At 41.5% G+C, this 24,793-nt stretch overlaps 2 protein-coding genes across 2 annotated transcripts; one reads left to right on the plus strand and one right to left on the minus strand.

Moving 5' to 3' along the window:
- The first annotated feature begins 6,358 nt into the window (after nt 1-6,358).
- LOC119660923 (peptidyl-prolyl cis-trans isomerase, rhodopsin-specific isozyme) lies at nt 6,359-16,302 on the plus strand. Its single transcript, XM_038069907.1, has 3 exons — nt 6,359-6,914; nt 15,894-15,997; nt 16,067-16,302. The coding sequence occupies exons 1-3, from the start codon at nt 6,420-6,422 to the stop codon at nt 16,167-16,169; spliced, it is 702 nt and encodes a 233-aa protein (XP_037925835.1). The 5' UTR covers nt 6,359-6,419; the 3' UTR covers nt 16,170-16,302.
- LOC119660917 lies at nt 16,180-22,479 on the minus strand. Its single transcript, XM_038069893.1, has 3 exons — nt 21,862-22,479; nt 16,465-16,873; nt 16,180-16,409 (listed from the first exon to the last, which is right to left on the minus strand). Exons 1-3 carry the CDS (start codon nt 22,428-22,430, stop codon nt 16,320-16,322), a joined length of 1,068 nt encoding a protein of 355 aa, XP_037925821.1. The 5' UTR covers nt 22,431-22,479; the 3' UTR covers nt 16,180-16,319.
- Nucleotides 22,480-24,793: the final 2,314 nt, after the last annotated feature.

Genomic DNA, 24,793 nt, shown 5'->3' on the forward strand with positions numbered 1-24,793 from the left:
TAATATCCGATGTCGTTATCAACGATAAGTTGCACATTCAAAAGTATTCTTTCTTTTTCGATATGTCGTTATATCCGATGTCGTTATAAACAATATATAGTGTACTTATTTGCTCCTCACTTCCTAGAAGAGCACACATGGAACTATTACCGAGAATGTCGCGCGTGTTTGATTCCACCAAGCTTGCCATAGAGGAATTCTGAAACATCATTCGCTCAGTGATTCCATTAAGATCCAATACCATTAATCCGAAATGAATCTTTAAGGAAGCTCTGCCTTCGGTTCCCGCTGGAATATCTGTCATAAATGCTACCATGCGCTCGCCTTGACTCACACAAATGAACTGCATCTCATACATGACATTAACACAAGCCCTAATGCGTGGAATTTTACTCGCGCAACTCCCGTCGCAGTCGAACGTGTGCAAGACTTCTCGGTCTCCGTAAAATTTCAAAGAATGTGCTGGGGTTGAATCTCCTGTGTATAATCTTCTTGGTTGCAACCATCAATAATTAGAATGCTTAGCATTTACAGATGTCAATTTCTTTCTATCGGCGACTATAAATTCGAGTTGAAATGAAATAATGAACATTTCACAGCAACATGAAATTCTTGCACCGTTCATTTATTAGAACTATGACGTCTGGGTAACCATGCAAAAACAGGATACTATTATACATGCTCGTCTAGTCAATTTTTTCTGTTTGAATTGATCAATTGAGCTTCCTTGAATTAAATAGGTTTTCATCACGTTAAAATAAAACGGGAATTATTATTATACAAAGAAATTGGAGAGAGGGACCTCATTCAGCATCTGGCTATCCACTATAAAATCTGCTCTGAAATCTGAACTCCGGTCGACTGGTAATATTTTTCTGAAAGAAGTCGAAGGGTCTAGAGCAGCATATTTATGGTTCCCTAAAGAGTGGAACATGAAAACCCAGGTAGGCTTTTCAACGGGAAACTACTATATTGATAAAAATTGGATAGCGGTCTCGCTATATGTAGCCAATGTGAGGAAGATCAGAGAACGGCTCTACAGAGCTGCCTGGCTTCCTCAGAAAAATACCACGGTACATTTTTCGCCAACCACAAAAACGTACTCTCAGCCTTTAGAAGATGTTTTCAGATTCGCAAAAGCTTGGAAACGGTAGGCTGTTGAATGGGCCATTTTAAAAGTGCTCTCTGTTCACTCCTTAATGGAGCATAGGGCATCCACACAGTGAGACTGTGCTTTAGTTTCACTATCGTCACACATAATGTGGTGCAAGTGATAAGCGCACACCAGCAAGACCAATGCAAGATGAACACAGCCACCCATGACGACTGGAATTCGAACCCAGAGTAGCGAGATTGAGAGGCTGACACTCTACCCTATCAACCATCGCGCCGTTCAGGCAATTTTACGGGATAATAAAATGGGCTGAGTGCTTGGAGCTGCTGGTCGGTTGTCGAGAAAATCACGTATCTGAACGTAAATTTAGTAAGGAGAGGATAAATTTTTCGGCATATACAAAGGCGACTGGAACTTATAAAACCAAACTCTTTGTACAAGGGAAACTAAGTTACCCAGATCGCTTAAAAATCCCGGAAGCCTTGGCACCCATGTCGTGTTTGCGATTACATATACTGTACGTCATCAGATTAGCACACCTCTTCGAGGAAGTGGTTTCCCCGCAAACTAAGTTATAAACTAAAAGAGTTAAAATATTCAAATTATTGTCAATAAAATAAAACAGTATCGTTTCTACATGTTTTTTTTCCAATATTCGATTACATTATTGGTAACACAAAAATTAATTCAAATTTGGTCATCAGATTTGCATATAACTTTATTTCAAAAGACACGTGTACAAATTTGACAGCTGTAGAACTACTAGTTTGTAGGGTAGAGCATTTTGAGTGTATAAAATCATTTCAGATGACCGCAAAGTGAGGTTGATCAAGATAGCAGAGGCTCTAAAAATATCAAAGGAACTTGTTGTACATATCGTACATGAATTTTTGGAAATGTGGAAGCTCTGTTCAAAGTGGATGCCGCGCGATCGAGTTGACGATTCCGAGCAGTGTTTGAAGCTCTTCCTCCATAAAAAAAACTCGAATTTATGCGCCGATATGTGTAATGGACGAAATATGGCTCCATTATTTCACACCAGAATCAAAGCGATCATCTGAGTGGACTGCACATGGTGAACCGACTCCAACGCGTGCAAAGTCGCAACAGTCAGCTGACAAGGCTATGGCATCAGTATTTTGGGATGCGCATGGTATAAAATTCATCGACTATCTTGAGAAGGGAAAATGATAATATAGCCTCTTTGAAGCGTTTAAACCGCATTTTCATTGTTAATGAAACAATCAAAGTAGGATTTACACGGTTGACTAAACACAGTGTAAAAGCCCTTCCCAATTTTCATTCAGATTTGACCCTAAACCTAACCTAAGAAGAGCCAAGAAATTGGAAATAGCCCCATTGTGTTTTTTTCTCGCCCAGAAATCTTTATTGTGGTACGGGATATAGCGGCTACTTTATATTTCAATATCCATTTTATTTCAATATGTATGCTTTCTTGTGTGAAGAGAACCTTCCTATGAAAAAAGTTATTGAAAATCCAACTCCAAAAATGTTGTGGTTGGTTTGATTAAACATTTGGCAGCCAGTGAAGATATTATAATTATATTGCTTATTTTTAGGGATCATGCGAACACTTTTATTTCAGTGGGTTGTGTTGTGTGTTGGAAGTGACTACGGAGTTGCTAGCGGGAATCAGCGGACTTGGACACTGAACAGAGTCATTTTCAGGTTTGCAAGTGAAATTCAGAATTTTCCAAACTAATTTCAGAACTTTCCAAACCAACCGAATCTATTTCACAATTTTCCATTTCAAATTCAGACTCTTCCAATCCAACTCAGATTTTTTTCAATATTTAACTAAAAAGTTTAATACTAACTTTTACTATCGGGTAAGAGCTGCGATTCTTTGAAAAATCTGGACCGCCCATAAATTTTCTATCATTAGCCATCATTGCTTTAATGACCCGGTCTGAGAATATAATGATCTAATGGCGTCCTCTAGGACAGATAAGTGTCTGAAAGTAATAGCAACGCCTCAATTTAAATTTCTTAATACTTGGGAAGTCCTCTCGATTGTGAGTGGGCTTTAATGAATTTCTACAGGAAACAGGACAATTAAGTTCAGTCACATGGTGTACTTACATTCTATATCTAGAGATTATATTATAGTAAAAAACAACATATTGAGGGATTATATTTTCTCCCAGACTGAATACCATGATCTATTAAGAAAATAATAGAAAATTGATAAGCTGTTTATTTTTTTCAAAGAGCGGGGATTTAATCCTCTTCCAGTGGTAAAAAGGTGGTATTAAACTTGAAAGGAAATGGAAAAGTCTGAATTTCAAATGGAAAATGGAATTGATATGTTATGATGACGTCACGTTTTAGAATGTACGAAATTCACACAAAAGTTTCACCTTCTAGAACTTTGTTAATAATAGTTCCTTCAAACTTCCCAAAGATATGCCTTATATTATTCGTTATACCACTGCTAAATTTTGTACTTCTAGCATGAACTTAAGGGGAGTTTCCGGCTAAATTTCTAAAATATGCTAATATACAATTATTAACTTTATTTGTGTAAATATCGGAACGGAATGTATTTTGAGGCCTAGATTTCGTTTAGATATACCACTGTGATATTTTTCAGATTTTTCGATCGGATGGGTTCTGAGAACGAGACCTGTTACACTTTTTGGGGTCATATTTTGAGCCCTCACACCCCTACATTTCACGCGATATCAAATATGGGACCAGTTTCGAAAAGTGGTAATTGAGCCTTTCATTTGACAGCCCACGTGGCCAGATTCTGTGCAAAAAGAAAATTTGCACTCTCCACTCACATGCAAGGAGAGCACCCCTCAAACTTAGCACAAAATGGCGCCACTAGTTGTATGTAAAAGAAACAACATACCACACGCTTTCATCAATTTTCGTGACAATCCGTCCAGCGGTTTCTGAATAAATTGGGTGTGGCAAATAGGTTTTGTGTTTCTCTATGTGAGGAGCATAACGCAGTTCTCCATTAGCTGATAGCATTGAGCCGAGATATTTAAACCGTTCAGTTCTGGGCAGGTGACTGCCATTGCCAGAACTGAGCGATTAATCAGTGAATGCTATGAGACGTTTTCGATGGTGTAGTCACGTAATTCACACTAACTAGAATTCATTTACCAATGTTGGTGTGAACATGGAAGTCAATGTTAAGCAACCAAAAAGCCGGCCGAAACAACGGTGGCTTGATACACTGGATGGGGATTTAAAGGCCTCCCGGTTACATCCTGATCAGGTATTTGATAAAATAAAATGACGAAACCGATCACGACGAGCCGACCCCCCTTGTGAACGGGACAAAAGCTGAAGAAAAAGAAAAAGATGTGAGGAGCGACGAGTGCACGACAGTTCCGTGTAATATAGATAAAAATTCCATTGCCCTCTATTTTCTAGAAAGCAATTTAAATAAATCATTTGATGGAAAGCCCTGTATTGATAATGGTCAACCTCATACGCTTCACACTCTGAGTTTAATATCATTAGCAAATGCCAAGAATTTAACCAACATCAAATATAAACAAGTCGGGAAACCGGAAGTTGGACGCTTCAGGTACGAAAGGTTTTGTGTATTTCTTAGTACGTAGCACGTAATATATCCATTTATTATGTGAGAGTATCCACTTTCGGGTGATATTGACATTCATAGTCTTCAATTTTCAAAGAAGCAACAAATTTGGGGTATTATAACTTTGTTAGTAATAGTGCGATCTCCACCAAACTTGGTAAGATCATGCACTACATTATAGCCTACATCATATTTTGAGGCCTAGATTTCATCTGAGCGCACCACCCCGATCTTTTTCGGATTTTTAAGTTGGGTAGTTTTCGAAAATAAGCCCTGTCTCACTTTAAGTGCGTACATTTTGATCCTCACTCGCGTACTTTGCAACTCACGACAAAACTAATATCAGTTGCGGAAAGTACTAATCAAGACTTTTCATTTGAAATCCTACACGACTATATCCGGTGAGAAAAAATTTTTGAATCCCCCTTTGCATATATGGGAAGCCCCCCTTTAAACTCCACCGAAATTTATGCCACTCGTTGTATGCGTATAGTTCCCATCTGTCCACCAAATTTCGTTCGGAACGGTGTAGCCGTTTTGGAGAAAAATGCGTGTGGCAGACAGACAGTGAATTGATTTTAATAAGGGTTTGTTTTACATAAAACCTTAAAAATATTGAAATCGATCCAGTAGTTTCTGAGCAAAATGAGAATTTTTGGAAACGTATTTTCGACATAAACACGTTCAAAGTATGGGCCATGCGAAATGTAGAACGTTGTTAAGTTTGAATGCATGTCCAGACAGCAGGGACAGGGTTTTGTGAAAACGAGAACATTCTTCAGAAGCAGAAGGTGTGCAAATTCTACGATGAAAGAAACTTCTTCGTCTGAGATCTGAGAAGGCCGAGCAGCATATGAAGTGCTGGGCTGTCTCCTCCTCCTTACATATTGGCTGTATATGGTCGAGACCTCCACCCCAGTAAAAAGCACCCTCATTATGTTAGTTTTCAAATGACATGATCATATGATGGGCTTAATTACGCAGAATTTTGGAATATTACGCTTTACATGGGGCAAACCGTGGTAAATTTTTATCAACTTTGCAGGTTTGTAAGCTTAAAGTATTATTACAGTAATGCATATTGAAATTTAGATAATAAATAGATTTTGAAATTTCTTGAAAATTTAAACAGTTATATCTTCGAAGCGATGATAACATTTTCAATTGAAAAAGTATTCATTTATAAGAAATTTTATGTAGTTTCCGAAAGTGGTATCAAATCTGAGATTAAATGATTGAGGGAGTGGGAAATTGTGATTTTTTTGGGAAGGTCGAGCTTTCTAACGCTGTTCATGAAAAACGCTATAACTCTGTAATGGTAAAAGATAGAATGCCATTCCATGGACCAATTTCGCTCATAGAAGTACTACTATCCAACATTAAAAATTTCTACCATCATAAACAGGACATTCTCTATAACTATTCATATGTATTATCGAAAAAAAACACGGCATAAATCAAGGGTTTTCCATAAAAACTATATTGTATATTTCTTTAAAGTTCAACTTTAAGTTTCTGGATATTACTTAAAGTTTCACTTTTCTTGCACTTAACGTAATACCAAAGAGAAATTACACGAGAAAATTATAAAAGAAATCGATATTATTAGGTAACTTGACTGGCTTCCTCTTGAGTAGATTCGCCTGGGCTATTTCTCACTTTATTGATGTCAGTCTTTTCTTGAACTTTCATTAGCTTAAGTTGTGCACACTTAGAGTCACTATGTTCATTCTCTGCTTTTTTGTCCTTTATCTAGTGTCCTTCGGGAATAGTACTCGTTACAATGGAACTGCTAAAATTTATATGGAAGTGAAAATTAATCGCAAACCTTTGGGCCGGATGGTTTTTGGTTTGTTCGGGCAAGATGCACCGCGCACAGTTGAAAATTTCCGACAAATCTGCTTAAATGGAATAGATGGGAGGACCTATGTGGGGACGAAGTTTCATCGTATCATTGACCGATTTATGATTCAAGGCGGTGATATAGTGTCCAATGATGGTCGCGGATCTATCAGCATTTATGGGGATTACTTCGAGGATGAAAACTTGACGGTTGAACATAAAGGTTCAGGATTCATAGGGATGGCAAATCGAGGGCCAAATACAAACGGATGCCAGTTCTATATTACAACAATGGCCGCTCCTTGGCTCAATGGAAAACATACGGTATTTGGGAAAGTTATAGATGGAGAAGGTGTTTTGCATACAATTGAAAAGGTATTATCATTTCTTCGCTTTCATATTTAAGTAGTTTTGTTTGTGTTAATCTTTGTGTTGGTCCCGTGGATGTAAGCTTAGCGCTTGCACACATTGAGTGTGATGATAATGAAAATGATGTTCAGTTTCGTTAGAAATAAAATTAAATTTCGGGCCGTGTCTTACTGTAATCGATGCATGTATTTTGGTCAAACGCCTCTGTCTAAATTTCTTGTTCTTAGAAACGTTGTGCTATTTTTTCCAATAGTCAGACCAATGCTCCATTAACCTATCGACCAGTTTTAACTCATCAGGTTCTCCCAAATGCTTGCTACCGGTGCAAATAAAATTGTCAACATGCGACAATGTGGTTATGCTTGGGTAAGTGCACTAACGTTCCTTCGGTATCCACGGGTATTACCCGAATAACTTATTGCCAAATAAGCCGAATCAAAATTATGGTGGCGCTACTAGGGGAAGCGATTCATCGACTACGGCGCGATATGAACCGATGTAAGGGCAAAAATCAACAGCATCCAAATCTACAGCAGTTACATTCACCCACATATGAGAAATGAGGAAATGCCTTTGGGGCTGGGGCTGACCACCGTCTCCGCTGCGGTCCTGCTCAACGGCTGATTTTTCGTACCCTGCTCTGTAGATTATGAACTACAACACAACTGTACTACCATTTAACATCGTTTCCATCGCCCACGAATATCTACTCCCCGAAGCTGCTTTAAATCATGGCAATTCATTCAATCTTGCCAGCAGCCCAGGGTTACCGGTGGGCTTCCCTCCAAAACACCTGTTTGTTTCAAGGCTTACGTTCGTCACTCCTACGGACGTGGTACTGGATTATATGAAAAGTAAAGTCGGTGCACTTTCAGCATTGCCTTGTGTCCAACTGAAAAATAATAGTAACCCCGACCGAGTTATAGCTTTGATTAAAGTCACTCATCCGTACAAATGTGACACAATCGGCAATCCTTTCTGGATGGAAGGTGTATTTACTAAGCCGTACAAGCGTAAATTTTAGGGCACCCCGCCTGCCTAGGCGATCAATGTAATTATAATAGTTTTGCGTCCACTGCCCGTCTGTTTTATCAAAATGTAAGGGGTTGGAGAACCAAGCTGGGGACCTACAATATCATGTGATTTGCGTTTCTGAAACCTGGCTTGATGGCAATATACTGAAGTCCGAGCTACCAGAAGGGTATTTCATTTTCCGCTGCGACAGGAACCGCACTGCGTCGTGTAAGTGCACTGACGGTGGATTCTTTATTGTAATTAAAAATCAACTCCAGGGCGAACTCGTCTTTTCCTCTTCTGACTCATCATATGATTGTATTGCTCTACGTGTCTCCCTGCCCAACTTTCACCCGTTTATTGTATCTTATTTTATTGTAGCTTGCCGGAACTCCTTATTGCCAAATTCCCTTCTTGCTCTTTCTCTGCGGAGATTTTAAACTCCTCATGCTTAATTGGCCTACTAATCCCAGCCTTTCTATTCCTTCCAATAACCTCTTCCATTCTTCCCTTCAACTCTCTTCCTTAATGAATACTTGTTCTTCCCTGAATTTCAAAACCTGGAAAAACCTTTTGGGCCATACTGTCGATCTCGTCCTTTCCAACTTCCCCAAGCGCCAACTCTCTCTATTTCCTTGTCCATTCCCCTATATCAAAATTAACATTCACAGCTCCCCATTTGAATTTGATGCAGAGTTCACCCCCGCTCAGACACCAAAGCTGCGCGTAATTCTGTTCTTCCGGAAAGCCAACTTTAATGGTCTCATTATCAAGCTCTACATGTGATCAAGCTCTTGGCACCATTTTAATATCCTGCCTGATCTCGTCTCCTGTTATGTCCCCCTTCTTGTTCTACTTGTCTTCGCTCTTACCCAACTTGGTTCACCAGGGAGATCCTTAATAACGTCTGTCTGAAACATGTATTCCGGAAGAAGTTTCGGATTTCAAAGAATGACGTCCGCCTTGCCCGTTTCAAGGATATGCGCTTCACTGTGAAGTCGATGATTAAAATAGAGAACAAGAGATACTTGTTGCGTGCTGAGGCCGCCCTTCCTTGCGGTAAATTGAAACCGCTTTGGTCCCACACTCGCATTCCCGCGACCGCACTTAATCTTTCCCTTCTCCTACAACAATCCTGTGACCTTCTTTGCTCTAAGTTTTCTTCCGCCTTCCTTAGTTGGGTTTCTCATTGGTAAGCTTCACACCAAAGTCGTATCTGGACCCGATAGGCTTTCTATGCTCTTCCTTGTAAACTGTTGACAACACATTTCTCTCGCTCTGTATATTATCCTCTACAAAAGTTTGGAAGAGTACTACTTTCCTCATCTTCAGAAAGAGGCCTTTATCATCTCTATCCTCAAGACCCGAGTTTCTTCACTAGTTGTGAACTACCGTCCCATCCCTTTTCTTTCGTCTTGATCCAAAATCCTCGAGAGATACGTTTACGACTGGCTGATCGCGCATTTCAGTCACCTCATTGTGAAAAAACAGCATGCTTTCTTGAAACACCGCTCTAGTGCTTCAAACCTTTTGGTATTTATCAACTTCCTTAATTCATGACAGGAGGTACACGCTATTTATACCGATTTCGCCAAAGCCTTTGATACCACTGACCCCAACGTTCTCCTCTTAAAACTCTTTGTACTCAATTTCCCTCTAAATTATCTCTAGGCTTTCTTCCTACCTCTCATAACGTTCCTGTGTTCCGTTTCTTTTCATGGATCCGTTCCTCCCCTGGTGTTCCCCAAAATTCCATACTTGGCCCCTACTATTCCTAAACTGAATGTCAGCAAATATCACTGGATATGCTATACACCTAAACCTTCCATAACATCCTTTTCTTATACTCTTGGGGACAACCCCTTTCATAACTGACCTCCTTTCAAGACCTGGGTGTAATCTTTGATGACAAACTTCGTTTGAGTTCCCACTGCATTGACATTAATCGAGCATCCAAAATGTCTGGTTGCATCTTACGTTCCTACCCCGACTTTACCTCAATTCACCCCTCCTTAACACTTTTCAACTTCCTTGTCACAGACATTCATGCTATGTTGTCTGGCCCTTCTGCAGCCTTGACTGTCGCGCTCTTGAATCTGTACAGCGTAAATCCAACCGGACTTTTTTTTTTAAAAAGAGCTTAGGTACTTTGGTTCTGTCACGTTCCTTAGCTTTCAGCATAAGTTAAACAATTTATTATATTTGCTTCTCCCTCTGTCCATATGTAACTAGGATTTTTTTTTACTTTTCTGTATATTGTCTTGCATCTAATGAATCTGCCCCTTAAGCTCAGCAGGAAACTGTCTCAAGGCACCTGTTATAGTCTAGTCATTCTGCGGGTAGTCGATTATAGCTTGTCAATCGGAAAACCCTAAACCCGTCAAAAAACACACCAGGAATATTCATTTGATGCATTTCGCTGACATCTTATCTGTGAAACGTTAGGGAATAAAACACGCAAGGATAATCAGTTGTTCAGGGAAATGGTTTTCCGGTCAGTAGAAAATTTAAATATGTTTGCAACCTTTTTTTGGTCAGAATTGTTAAAATATTTCAATAAGCATATTTTGATTTCATTTTATAAGACATAATTGGTTGGATTTATCGTTTATAGCATGTCGAAAAACAGTACACTACAGTACACTGTAGGAGGCAATGTGGTCAGCATTACGCTCGCATGAGATTATTACACTGATTTGACTCGGGTATTCATTCAAATCCCTCTGTCACCAGTGAGATTTGAACCGTCCTTCCGACAATTGATGATTTTCATAACATAAACTATGCACTATGCAATCACGGTATTACACACAATCTTCAAGTTTCTAAAATTAGCGAATGAATCCTAATATATTTTATGTTATGAAATTCATACAACTAGATGCCACTAAAAGTGCACATACTTCTGGCCTACATTTATGTTTTATGAATGCAAGCGACGGAACTAATGCATGTGATATTAATAATTTGCACTTGCAACGCAGATAGTGCCTTCCGCAGTTCTCAAAACGAATTCAATCAAATTATTTACATTCAAAAGTAACAGGCGAAAACGAAAAGCGCCGCCATATTGCAAATGGCTATAATCTGTCATCAGAACCAAGCTTGTCGACGTGGAGCGAACTTTGCTGACCTGAAATCTTCATTGTACATTGAAACTGCGTGCGGGTCTTTGCATCAGTATTCACAATTTGTGACCCAACTCGTAACGCCCACCATCCAACAGATACGGAACTTACTTGATTTGATTCCTTACAAATTCTTTCTGCTTGTTCTAATCAAAAAACTACTACGGAGAACCCATTTCAGAAGTTGAGAGGGGGTAATAGAAGAAACCACAGAAGATCTACTATAGCCAGTACCCACACAAAAACGACCCCACTTGCTAATGGGCTTGCAGAAGTTTATCTATACACATCAGAGACGCTGAACGAGGAAAAGAGATAATCTTCGTCAAATTATATTGGTAAGACAGAGATCGGTGAGCTTTTGCTATTCTGGTACTATGGCGTGCTCACCCATATAGCAAAAAGTTGTCTCACGTATTCACTTATGCATAAGCAAAAACTTGCCGATCTCACCAATCCATTGGCAAGTCCGGGCGGTATGTCAAACACAGCTGATCGGATTTTCGTTACATCTCGCTCATGCTCAAGAGCAAAACAATTTGAAATCGTGCGGACTCGCACTAATTTCCCCCTTTGCGGGGCAAGGGGAGTGTGGTAGCTGTCTAGTATCTAACTGTGGAAGAAACGAAGATGACTCTGATAGAACTACCAATCACTGAGTCGAGAAGCCTATATACAGAAGAAGCAAATCCAGCGTCGAAGAGGCACGGAATTTCATTTTGTACTTTTCGGGAAGGGATGAGGTAGATAAGAGGTGGGTACCTACGCGGTTAATGTATTGGGGTATCAGTGCTTCAATGTCGCCTAGATGGTTTTCTTAGAGTGTTTCCCCATCCTGTCTCAGCAGGAAAACGATGCATAAGAAACATTGATCTTGGATGCATCTACTTATTTGCTCCTCGTGTGTTTCCCTCCACCAAGCTTCATATAGAGGAGTTTTGATCTTCTTCTTCTTTTTCTTCAGCCTTTGTCCCGTTCACAAGCGGGGTTGGCTCGTCGTGATCGGCTTCGCCATTTGGCTCTATCGAATGCCTGATCTGAGTGCAATCTCGAGGCTTTCAAATCCCCATCCAGCGTATCAAGTCACCGTTGCTTAGGTCTGCCTTTTGGTCGTTTACCATCGACTTCGATGTTCAGACCAATCTTTGCAAGTGAATTCTCGTTTGCACGAATCGCGTGACCATACCATCGAAGACGCCTCTCTCGCAATTTTTCCACTATCGGTACAACCCCATAACGATCGCGGATATCCTCATTTCGGATGTGATCTAAACGTGTGACGCCACTAGTCCAACGTAGCATCTTCGTCTCCATTACCGCGAGACGCGGTTCATTGTCTTTTATGGTCGGCCAACACTCAGAACCATAGAGAGCGACTGGACGGACAACATTGCGGTAAATTTTAGATTTGAGCCGTTCGTTGATACGTCGATCACAAAGGACACCAGTTGTGGAACGCCACTTAATCCAGGTTGCGTTAATGTGTGAAGCAATTTCATAACGCAGCTCTCCATTGGCTGATAGCGTTGACCCGAGGTATTTAAATCGCTCAGATCTGGGCAGATCACTGCCGCTGACAGTGATTGTGCCTGTTTCATGGGGATCGGTCGTCAAAAATTCAGTTTTGTTTAAATTCAATCTGAGACCGTGTTGCATGAGGCGATCATTCCATTTTTGAACAAGTTGCTCGAGATCATTTTTGCTATCAGATGCTAGGAAAACATCATCTGCATAAAGCAGTGTGTAGGGCGCTGGACGTTGGATATCCCGTGTGACGGTGTCCATAACAAGGACAAAGAGGAGTGGTGAGAGGGCACTTCCTTGATGAACTCCAACAGAGATACGAAGCGGTTTTGATACACCCGCCATACTTCGAACTTTACTTTTCGGATCGTGGTAGAGCAATTGAACCCAGCGCACGAGTTCTTCTGGCACGAAGTGTTGTCGTAAAACATACCAGATGAGTTCGTGTGGTACACGGTCAAACGCTTTCTCTAGATCCAGAAAGGCAATGTAAAGAGGGCGATGCTTCTCACGGTGTTTCTCCATGAGTAACCGCGCAGCGTGTATTGCGTCAGTAGTTCCGCAGTTCTTGACAAATCCGGCTTGATTCACGGTTATTTCAACGATTTCGCGAATACGGTTGTCAAGAATGCGTTCAAAAATCTTCATGGTATGGGAAAGTAACCGGATCGGACGGTAATTTGAACATTCTGCTGGACTACCTTTCCTTTTCCATATTGGAACAGTGGAACTTTCTTGCCAGTCAGATGGTGTTCTTCCTTCCTGAATAACCCGGTTAAAGAATTCACTCAGCCACGGTGTTGGGTCCCAGCTCTTTGCTTTCCAGAGCTCAGATGCGATGTCGTCAGGTCCTGTTGTTTTCCCCGATTTCATTTGTTTTATTGCCTCCTCGACTTCAGTTGCGCTGACTGGTGGAACTGCTCCAAATGTCGGCAATGATTGTGGAAGTGGAGGATGAGCAAATTCTTCAGTTGAAATCTGCTCGAAGTATTCTCGCCATCTATCCGTCGCGGCTCGACGATCAGTAAGCAAAGTACCGTTCTTGTCATTAACACAACAGAAGTGTTCGATATCCTGTGTGCGTTCATCACGGCTTTTAGCAAGTCGGTACAGATCTCATTCGCCATCCCGAGTGTCCAGTTTATCGTAAAGATTTTTGAAATGGTTCGCTCGGGTGACAGCGACCGCTTTCTTTGCTTCCCGGTTGGCATTCTTATAAATTTGCCAATTAGCAGGCGTTTTATCGTCGAGGAATTTGTGGTAGAGGCGTTTCTTTTCACGGACCTTCATTTCAACATCATCATTCCAAAGCCAAGTATCTCGGTTGATGTACCGCTTACCCGGCTTGGTGACCCCGAGGGTTGCAGAGGCCGCTTTGTGGATCGTGTCTTTCATTTCGTTCCATGATTCTTCCACATTCGTAATGGTTGGCAATCGTATGAGTGAGACCGTTTCTTCGTTCTTCTCACCAAATCGCCACCATTTAATGCGCGGCGGGTCAGTGCGTTCCTCACGCCGTTTTATCGGTGGCTTAATTCGCAGGACAGCAATAAACGGCCGATGTTGAGGTGCGATGGTCTCATAGGGAACGACTTTGCAATCAGTGACAGTGGTAAAATGTTGACGTCTTATGAGAATATAGTCGATTTGCGTTTTATTGTTCCCATTATAAAATGTGGGAAGATGAGACAATCGTTTGATGAACCATGTATTCATAAGTACAAGGTCATGGGTGTCCGCAAAATCGATTATACGCTCGCCACCCTCGTTGCGCGCTCCGAACCCCTTTCCCCCATGGCACCTGTTACCATCTGCCTTTTCACCCACATGACCATTAAGGTCGCCGGCAATGATTATGTAATCGTCAGCAGGCACGTGACAAGTCTTTTCATCGAGAAGTTGCCAGAAGGCATCTTTCTCGGCATCAGGTCGGCCTGTCTGTGGTGCATACGCGGTGAAGAAGTGAATAGTGCGATCAGCTGATATAATGGTGAGCTTCATCAGCCGATCATCAAATCGTTCGACTTCTTTAATGGCATCACGGAAACCCTGTGAGATGGCAATGCCAACACCATATTGAGTGTGTGGGTTACCAAAATAGAGAAGTTTGTAGCCATTTTTACCGCGTTCGCGTTCAATGTCGCAGCTTTTGGAACCAGACCATCGGGTTTCTTGCAGAGCGCAGATGTCAATGCACCTTTTCCGAAGGGCTCTTGCGAGTTCCTCGGTCTTTCCAGTTAGGGTACCAACATTTAGCGTGCAGACATGTATTTGTTTTGTTCGTTGTGTGCGGACTAACTTGCTTACGTCCTGACGCCGTCCATGCGTCAAGAACCCTTGCCCATTTCTCGACAGGACCGGGGCCCGTCCTGCCGCGTCGACTGAGGTGGACGCCCTAGCATTTCTCCGAGGCCTGTGACTTAATCCAATCATCATGTTTGTAACGACATTCTATGCATTTTCTTGGTCGACCTGTCGCGGGGCCTGTCACCAAGAGAGATCAGGTAGGATTTAGCATAGTAGAATAACTCCAACTATACTCTATTTATCTCTTTCCCTGATCTCAGCATTTTATTTTTGTTTTACTGAGGATAGTACAGAGTACGTTGCCTCAAACCCTCCTCCTTTACCTGGGCTTGGGACCAGCATACTATGTTAATAGCATGGCGGAGTTTTGATCTTGATTTATCATTAGTTCGAAATGAATCTTTAAGATAGCTTTGACTTTGGTTCTCGCTGGGATATGAAAAGCCACAAACGGCTGTGCAATGTCCATTGTTATGACATATGCTGCCACGTTCTCGTAGCAACTCGCAAGCACGTAGGCACACACCAATACAGTGCATCACATACACGGCACTAACACCAGCCCTTATGGGGAGAATTTTTGCCGTGCAACTCCCATCGCGGTCAAGGATGTGCAATGATTTTCCGTCACCATAAAATTTCAAAGAATGCGGGGAGAGCTAAATCTCGTGTATATATTCTTCTTGCACACAGCATAGATTGGATTAAACGTTGGCGTAAGTACCTTGTAGTCAATCGGTAAAGGCAGTAAAGGGGAAAATATAGATTTTGATAAATAATTTTGCATTTTAAATTTTTTGAACTTTTGATCAATGTGGTTTATGTTTGTCATATGTTAATATATCTGTCCTTTCCACTTATTCCTTTCCTTCCTTATTCCGTGTACTAGTTAGCTAACTAAGCAGACATCTAGCTTACTAAGGTTGCGAAATATATATATTTTTTATACAATGTCTTTTAATAGATTTTTGTGATTCCTATGCAACAAAGTAAGAGTATGTATGTTTTTCAGACAAAAACGGATACCGATGACAAACCGATGAAAAACGTTGTAGTCACAGAATGTGGTGAAATACCTGTTTCAAAACCATTCGAGATATCAGATGAATTCTATGGGTGAGTAGCTTGAAGGCCAGAATATCCACATCGTTTCAATAAATTTCTTTCTTATATTTTCATAAACAGAATTTGGAACTGGATAGAAGCAGCGGGTGTTCCTGTTGGCATGTCCTTCGCTATTTTGGCTTTGTTTCATTATTTTATTCGCAAATTGAATGTTGTTTGTTGAAAGAAGTCACTGATTAATGGTTTCCTTTATTAAATCACAATTTATTTATAAGGTGGCGAATTGTAGCAATTTGTTATAAAATAATTAAAGTGTATTCTCAAACAATAAGTAGTAAATAATTTTAATGATGTACGGTATAGATAAGCGGTTTCATTCTTCATTCATTGATTCAGAACCACTTGTTTTGGCTGAAGATATAGTGCCTTGAAGCAGAATTGGCACTGTAGGACCCAAGTGAATCTGGAACAAGAACCGTTTAATCAGTTGTTCGACCAATACGCTGGACCATACTTACATCGATATAAATGAAATCTTCAAAAAACGTTGGATCGTTATAAAAGTTTGAGGTTGGCTTGAAGTCTATATTAAATTTGAAAATTTTATACGCTGTTTTTCCCAATCGTTCCTGGAAAAGTTCGCAGTGAATATTCGGGTCCTTAACCTCTCGATTAGGATTATTCCACCAAGAATAGAATTCATTGATAGCGCGTCGATTGAGAGCATTGGTTTCTCGCGTATGAATTAAGTAAGGATCGAAGTCATACGAATGAGCGTGACATAAAGCCTTTCCCTGGCAATCCCCACAATCATTTCGAATGCTTTGAATCTCTTCAGAACTTCGGCTATTAATGCTGCGATATTTGTAATTCTCCTTTGGGTTGAGGTCGTTGTTGTATATCGTGAATTTGTAATCACCGTGAACTCTGAAAAAGTGGATATGATCGTATCGGATGGAACAAAATAAGCTTCTAAAATACATATTGGGATATTAACAAAGATTTTCAACATAATGGAGAAGGATACTTGTTATATGTGGAGAAGGATATTGAACAGGTAGTTCTGAAGAGGCTTCCTAATAATGTCATTGTGATCGTGATGGGTGATCTGAATCGTAAGGTGGGCTTTGACAATTTCGTCATCAGCGGCATACTATTTGAGTGCAGAGCTTACCACAAGGTCAGTTGGGTTTCGACTGATCTGCTACGATCAGCAAAATTTGGATTTTTCTTCTCAATGCATGTGGTGCTCAGAGGTGGCGGTGAGGAAGACGGGGCGACAACCCTGTCGGCTGAATCAAAACCAAGTGGCCGAGGAGAACCTCCATAGTCGTGGCACCGGGAGACGCTGTACTCAGTTTGGCTTGCCGGCCGTGATGCAGTAGGCGAATGCTCCAAAGGCCTAATCGGGGCGATCAGACCCGAGTCTGCACGGGGACTCATCTGAAGAGGCAAATTGGTCATGAAACCTCACCAGGGGTATACTGGTATCATGCGAACCGAGATAGCCCCTGGACTCTCATACTTCGGGTGAACTTCCGTTGTGTGTGGGTACAGCTCAGTTCTTTGCGATTGGCCCCCTAGTGGGAGCTTTCGGGGTTGTTCGTTATGCACAAGCGAGGGGAGACCTTCGGGCCTCGGCGTGGTGTTGAGTTTCAACACGGGTGCCGTATTCCTTAGTTCGGTAGAGATTTAGGTAGGTCTTGCATCCACCAGCCATGTACTTAGTATAGACTTGCTTGTCTCAGCGGGGCTCCGATTGTGGTCACAAAATCAATCCATGTCTTAAGAAGACCGTGGGATTAAGTCGTCCAGACAGGTGCTCACGTTAAACCCCCAAGGATGGAGGACGTGGAGCGGTGTAATGCATAATACCATTTTTTCTCAAACACCTCAACTAGGCTGATGACTTCCGCTTGATCTCTCATCGAATCATAATCCTTGGCCTAACTGTTCTGAATTCGGGGAAGAAGGCAAGCAGAGTTGGACTCAACATAAACTCTAAATAAACCAAGGCTCTCAGTCTGACTGATCATCGCACTGTTCGGATGTGTATTAATCGAACATCGAGCACATTAATCAATTTGTATATCTAAGTAGCGTTATTTGTGCCCGGATGACATGAAACTTGAAGCCCCTCGACGCATGAACAGCGCTAAAATCGCCGTTGCTCTTTTGTTCAATGTTTGGAAATATGACTATCTCAACATCAAAGTCATGTTCAGACTGTTCCACACCAGCTACTACTCCAAAGATCCAAGCTTTTATCAGTTCATATTTACATCGTATGATCGGGGTATTCTTGCTTAAGACAATAACAAATAAAAAATTTGATTGTCATAAGTCAGTATCATCAGCGACGCAACAACCGGTATTCGGTCTAGGTCTGCTTTAATAAGGAACTCTAGACATCCCGGTTTTACGCCGAGGTCCACCAACTCCATATCCCTAAAAGCTGTCTGGTGTCCTGACCTGTGCCATTACTTCATCTGAGGTACGGTCGGTATCAGACGGTCCTGGTTTCGCTTATAAATTTCGTCAATATATAGACTACGGTATCGTCCATCCTCACGTAGGGGGCCAAAAATTCTTCGGAAGATTCTTCTGTCAAACGCGGCCAAGAGATCGCAATTTTTCTTGCTAAGAACCCACGTCTTCGAGGAATACATGAGGACTGTATAGTAAGAGCTTCGACCCAATAGTGAGCGGTACAAGTTTTGTAAGCTGAAATAGGCTCTGTCGGCAGCCAACAACAGTACGTGGATTTCATCTCGGGTTATTCTTCTTGCTGAGGACGGTGTTTCTCGCATTAACATCAGCATCGCGGATCACTTTTCAGGACCAAGGCATCACCTTTCTTAGACCGTTGTTGATGTTGAATGGTTTCGAGAGTGATCCTGTTGTTTTGATCTGGATTGCACATTCGTCAGGATCAGCTTTGTTAGTGTTATCAATTTGGTCAAGATACCGAATTCTCTTGTGGCAATGAAAAGATGGTGCAACGGATGGTCATATACTAACAGCTTTTTCATCGCTTGCAACACAGAGAAATTCTGACCTGTTGCTGATTTGCCCGGAATGAAGCCTCTTTGGTATAGGCCGATGTTGTTCGGGGCATATGAAGCTGGAGCAAGATGCGGGGAATATTAATCAGCAATGTGATACCTCTTCAATTGCTACCCTGCGCCCCCTTTTTATGCATTGAACAGATAATCACTTGTTGCCAATCATCAGGCATTGATTCGCTTTCCCTCACCTTGAGCAGAAGTTGATGAGCAGCTTGATGTAGTTGGTCGCCTCCATATTTAACCAGTTCGGCCGTAATTCTATCGGTTCCTGGCGGCTTACGATTCTTAAACCGATGGATAGCCCGGACAATTTATTCCATGGTTGGTAGTGGCAGCATTTGTTCGTCGTCTTTGGTTGGCGGGATCTACAACTCGCCGGTATTTTGGTTGTTAACCAGTTCATCAAAGTACTGAACCCATTGCTCCAATATGCCCGTACGGTCAGATATAAGATTTTTGTCTTTGTCTCGGCATGATGCGCATCAAGGTGTATACAGCTTCATCCTGCTGATCTGTTGGTAAAGCTTCCGGGCCTGGTGCGGTTACTCCCTGCACTTTTCGAGTTGACAGATTTGTTGGTTCCTTTTTCCTTCTGTGAAGTCGCTTTTCCACTGGACGAAGTTCGTAATAGGTCTCTGCGCGTCCGTTCCTTTGCTAACTGACATTCATTGTCCAGTGGTTCCGACTTTTTTTTTCGACTGGGCCAAGTATGTTTGTCAGGTGGTTGTGAAAATCATTTGTTGATGCTTCATCTCCAGGAACTCTGTTAGCTGTGTTATTGAGCAAATACTTCCTCTTTATAGATGTCATGGAGTAGTCTGTTATGGATAGTTTCGGTGTTCACTCTCGCCTGATTGTGAGAGAGGATTCGAGGTGGTGTTCATAATCGAACTTGGAGCACCATGCCAACGAGATAGTGATCCGAGTCTATATTAGCCTCCTATATGTTGTGACATTCATCAAGGTTGAGAGGTGGCGGCGTTCGATTAGCACATGATCAATTTAGTTGGAAGGGGTACCATCTGAAGAGGCCCAGGTATATTTGGGGACTACATTCTGCGGAAACCAGTTACTTCCAATAAACATTACATGCGATACTGCTAGTTGGATAATCGACAGTCCGTGTTATGTAAACTATGTGAGCCGACGTATCGCCTGAATGCGGGCTCCGTCCCTACTTGACTGTTAAAATCTCCAAGAATGATTTTGATATCATACCTGGGCAGGCTTCGAGAAGAAGATATAATTTTCCGGCTCTGTAGTTTTTTCTGTAAGAGCATGAACGTTAATGAGACATATTTCTAAATTTGCCTTCAAATCGCAGAGTGCATAGCCGTTCGTTTGTGTTTTCAAAACCGATAACAGCTTCGTGGTTAGTGCTGATTAGAAAGTGGATGAAGCAGTGGACTTTAAAGAAGGGCGACGACTGGATTGCGGGCTATATTATGCAATGGAGCCTACCATCCCAGGATGACCGACAGGTCGGGCGCTCTGGAACTACGTGGCGTGGAATAGTGGAGGAGTGCAAGTATCTCGGAAAATCGTAGAGTAACTGAAGCACATTGCCGGGAACTTACAGGAACAGCATGTAGGGGTAGTCACGCGCTATGCAACAAATAAGAATTTGTGACCATATTGAATTTAAGCATTTTATAGGAACAGCATGCCAGCATATTTATTATCAACCTTCTTCCGAGAATGGAATTTGGAATAAGAATGACGCTACCAATGATATCTCATATTAAAAGTACCACCAGACTAACAAAAACGCATAAATGGGAAGATGTGACTATTTTATCAACCATATAGGTCACCTCAAAAAGATGTTTGAAAATGTGTTCAAAAGGATGTTTTCTTTAAAAATTTTTCAAATATTGATTTGGTCAACAAAGCGTAGTACAGGGCGAGAGCGTACATTGGTCACGATGGAACGCAAAACCTGGAAAACATTTGTTGAACCAGCACCAGTAACTTTGGTACCGAACTCTATCTCCAAATCTGTTTGGCAGTCGCTAACGAAAAACTGGAGACGAAGAAGGATAAAGGCGGAATGAATCGCTGGAAGTTGGTTGAAAACTGGCAATGTTACGGAAGAATACTCTATATGGGGCAATGCAGTAATCTCAAAGAAAGCGGACGCTTTGGGAGATGAACTATGAACTCTGTTAAGCGAAGAAGCAAGTTTGCAGGCAGAAAAGGGGGCCCGGGAGGAAACAATAGGTTTATGAAATGGAGAACATGGACATAATGGAGAACATGGACATAATGGGGACAGGAATCCGAGGTGTACTAATTTTCTTCATCTACATCGAGTAGGTTGCAATTAGCGCGAGATCTTGGGCTGCACATTAATGAAGGCAAGACAAAATACATGGTGGCGACGTCAGCTCAAAAAGTGATGACAACAGTGACATCAAATAACACTGGCCAATTAAAAACAATAAACATATAAGAATATAACCTTAAAACCTTGAACAGCTATGACGATCATAGGGTCCATAGGGTCAAAGCTCTTATTTTGCAAGACAATAAACTTGTCAGTCCTCATGTATTCATGGGAGACTTGAATTTGTAGCTTCCAACAGGAGGATGGAGGTAGTCTAACTATGGTAGAAAGAGAAAGCGGAGAGGACGTCAAACATTTGTTAGGGATATCGAATTGGTGGATCTCGGCGCAAAATAGGGGTATCGGAAGTTCCTTACAAAGGCAAACCTAGATTGAACACTGGTCGTTGTACTGTTGATGATAATAATGAAATTATATTATTATATTCATCAATATCAAAATAAGCATTTGAACTTAATAGATTCAACAACGAAGATGTCATAAAAAAACAATTTGCTTACCCATCACAATCAAAACTCGGCTCCAAAAACGTTATTTTCATCCCTGGAATGACAATCAATGACCGTATTGAAAAATTTGCTTTCCCTGGGCCATGGTAAAATATGTCAAACGTCCAGTTCACTTGTTGTCCCAGAGAAATTGTGCCAAAATTGAATTTGTATGATGAACTATAATACGGGAGTGGCTGAATTTTGAAATGTGTTGGTCTAATTGGTTGCTGAAATTTCGTTTCCTTAAGAGTTTGTTTTTCAATATCCATTTTGGGAGTGACTTCTTTTTGGATGATTTTGCGATAATTTTGCCAAGCAAATTTCTTTTGAAAGATATCGTTTTGAAAATGTTGTACCTCTGTAAGGTACTGAAGCTGAACTGAGTTGGGATATTCCTGAGGATAATCTAGAACGCAATAGTCAATGAGGTCAGGATCAGCCACTTGTAATACAGTTGCTCGAAATTCTGGCCTTTTAGGAGCAGAAAGCAACTCAATCGTCCTTGATTCGGTGAAGTGCAAATTGTTGAGGGTTGCTTTGTTCGAACTTTCGGGATCTACTAATTCAGTGGCAGTCATAGTTGCAGGTTTTGTCTGACTATTTTCATTTTCTGCTCCACTTGCCTTGTTTGTATTTCCTAAGCAATACGATACATTAACAGCTGGTGTTCGCATAAATTGTTGACATTCGCTCTTAACTTCCATAGAACTACTCGAAGATCCATTAATCATTTCTGTACTTGCATCCTCCAATTGAGAACCCATTTCTTCTGGATTAAAAATTCCCAATGCATTTCTGCATTCGAGTACCTCATATTCACTCACAGGAGATTCTTGGACATTTATGTCTTCCAATTGGTTGATGAAAATTTTGTTAAGAATTTCATATTCTTGCTCCGTAGTTATTTCATCAAGTGGAAGTTTTTCCAAACTTAAAATACTTATCATTGGGACTGAAGCGCATCCTCGGAAAAAAATTGATGCAGGGATACCTCCATTTACGTCGATTCCTAAAGCATCGAAGAAGCGTTGGTTTAGCCCCATGAAGGCGACTATGTCGAATTGGACCACAAAACCAGGCTGAAGAAGGAAGCTTTGCTTCGGGCGGAAATCTATAAATCCAGAAAAAAATCTTTTGTTGCTTCCATTGTATTCATTTACTTTTGGTGTTATTTGGACTGGATTTGGGTTGATATTTTTGATGTTCACTTTGAAATAGTTTGCCTTGTACCAGGGCTGAAATAGTAGATGATTAACACGTCAATTGAAAAAGGGAAAAATGTCGTCCAAGGGAGAAGTGTATCTGAATTCAAAACCGTTGAATTTAATAAAGCTGGTATTTTTTTACTTAGAAGTGAATAACGCCTTTGAAATTCAAGGATACTGATCAGGGTTACACAGATCTCTATTTCCTTCAAAGTATTGAGCATCCTATTATCCTGATTTGACTCAGGTATTCATTTACAGCTTAATTGACTAGTATCTTATTTCCAGAGACGATAGTAGTAAGATTTGAACCACGACACCGACAATCTTCACGTCTGATGACTATAACATCCATGGGAATTTTCCAAGATAGCATCCTACCGACAGTCTACTTTACCTATTCTTCGGATCTGCCAATGGATGCCAACTCAAAAATCTCCATTTTCGCAGATGTTAGGATCGTTCTAAAACCGTCGATCTGCAGGTTGCATTAAAAAGTCGAAAACCAGACGCTTGGCGCTTCAGGTATGAAAGGTTTTGCGTACTTCTTATATAAGGAGATTTGAATCGACATTTGCCCCATTTGTTCCTAGCTCAAAATCTATAACACTTGAAACTTGTATGTAAATACAAGCCGAACTTACTACCCCGCAAATTCAAAATATGTTTGACAGCGAGTGTTTTCCTTCCCCCTGGAAGTTGCGAGACTTGTGCTGATAAGCAAGGTCAAAGGCGACCCCGAGGCGTAGTCAGCGTATCGACCGCCCAGAATGTTGGACACAGCGATAAAGCTGCTTCAGAAGTTCAGCAAGCCAAGATTGGCTGACGCAATTGATACTGCGGGAGAGACTACTGACCAACACAGTATGATTTTAGAGCGGAGCAATGCACAATTGATGCCATTAAAGAGGTGGTCCAAGCAGTGGAACTGACTGATGCGAGTGGTGCTCCTTGTAACCCTAGACGTAAGAAACGCCTTCAATTATGCGAGGTGGTGTCACATACTTGAGGCACTGAAAAATCGTTTCCATACTGCAGGGTCACATCCGTGGTGGTTCAGGGATCTATACTTGGTCCGGACATTTGGAACGCCTTATACGACTTCAGACGTCTTCTGTGACTTGAAATGTCTGATGAGTCGCATCTGGTCACGTAGATGATGGTGCCGAACTTTTTGGATGGATGGCTGTACATGAATTTTCCCGAGCTCCCAAGCAGGCGATGTTATATCTAAAGTAGAAATTGATTACGTGGAAGAACACATTGGTGGAGAAATGCAAAGCAGTTGATAAGCATAAATTGCACATGAAAGTCCTGGGGGTTTAACATGAGTACCTGCCGTGTAGGCATAATCCCACGGTCCTCTTCGGACACAGGTTGATTTTGGGACCACAATCAGAGCCCCGCCATACCAGTGGATGCGAGGCCTATCTAACATCTCTGCCGCAACTAAGGGGTACGGCACCCGAGTTGTACAGCGCAACTCCACGCTCTACCCGCGATGTAGATATAATCACAACCACCATGAAACTCCCACTAGGAGCAAATAACCGGGCCAAGAACACATCCTCCAGGAATTCTTCTGGAGCATATGCTCTCAGAGGGCCATCCCGATTCCCATAGTACCAGATAACCTCCGGTGAGGCTTCGTGGCAGAGCCACTTCAGATGAGTCCCTTGCAGACTCGGATCTGATCGCCCTCCTCGAGTACGTGGCGAAGAATAACTTGCACATAT

Source organism: Hermetia illucens, chromosome 1 (genome assembly GCF_905115235.1).
Source record: "Hermetia illucens chromosome 1, iHerIll2.2.curated.20191125, whole genome shotgun sequence".
In the NCBI taxonomy this organism is placed as follows: domain Eukaryota; kingdom Metazoa; phylum Arthropoda; class Insecta; order Diptera; family Stratiomyidae; genus Hermetia; species Hermetia illucens.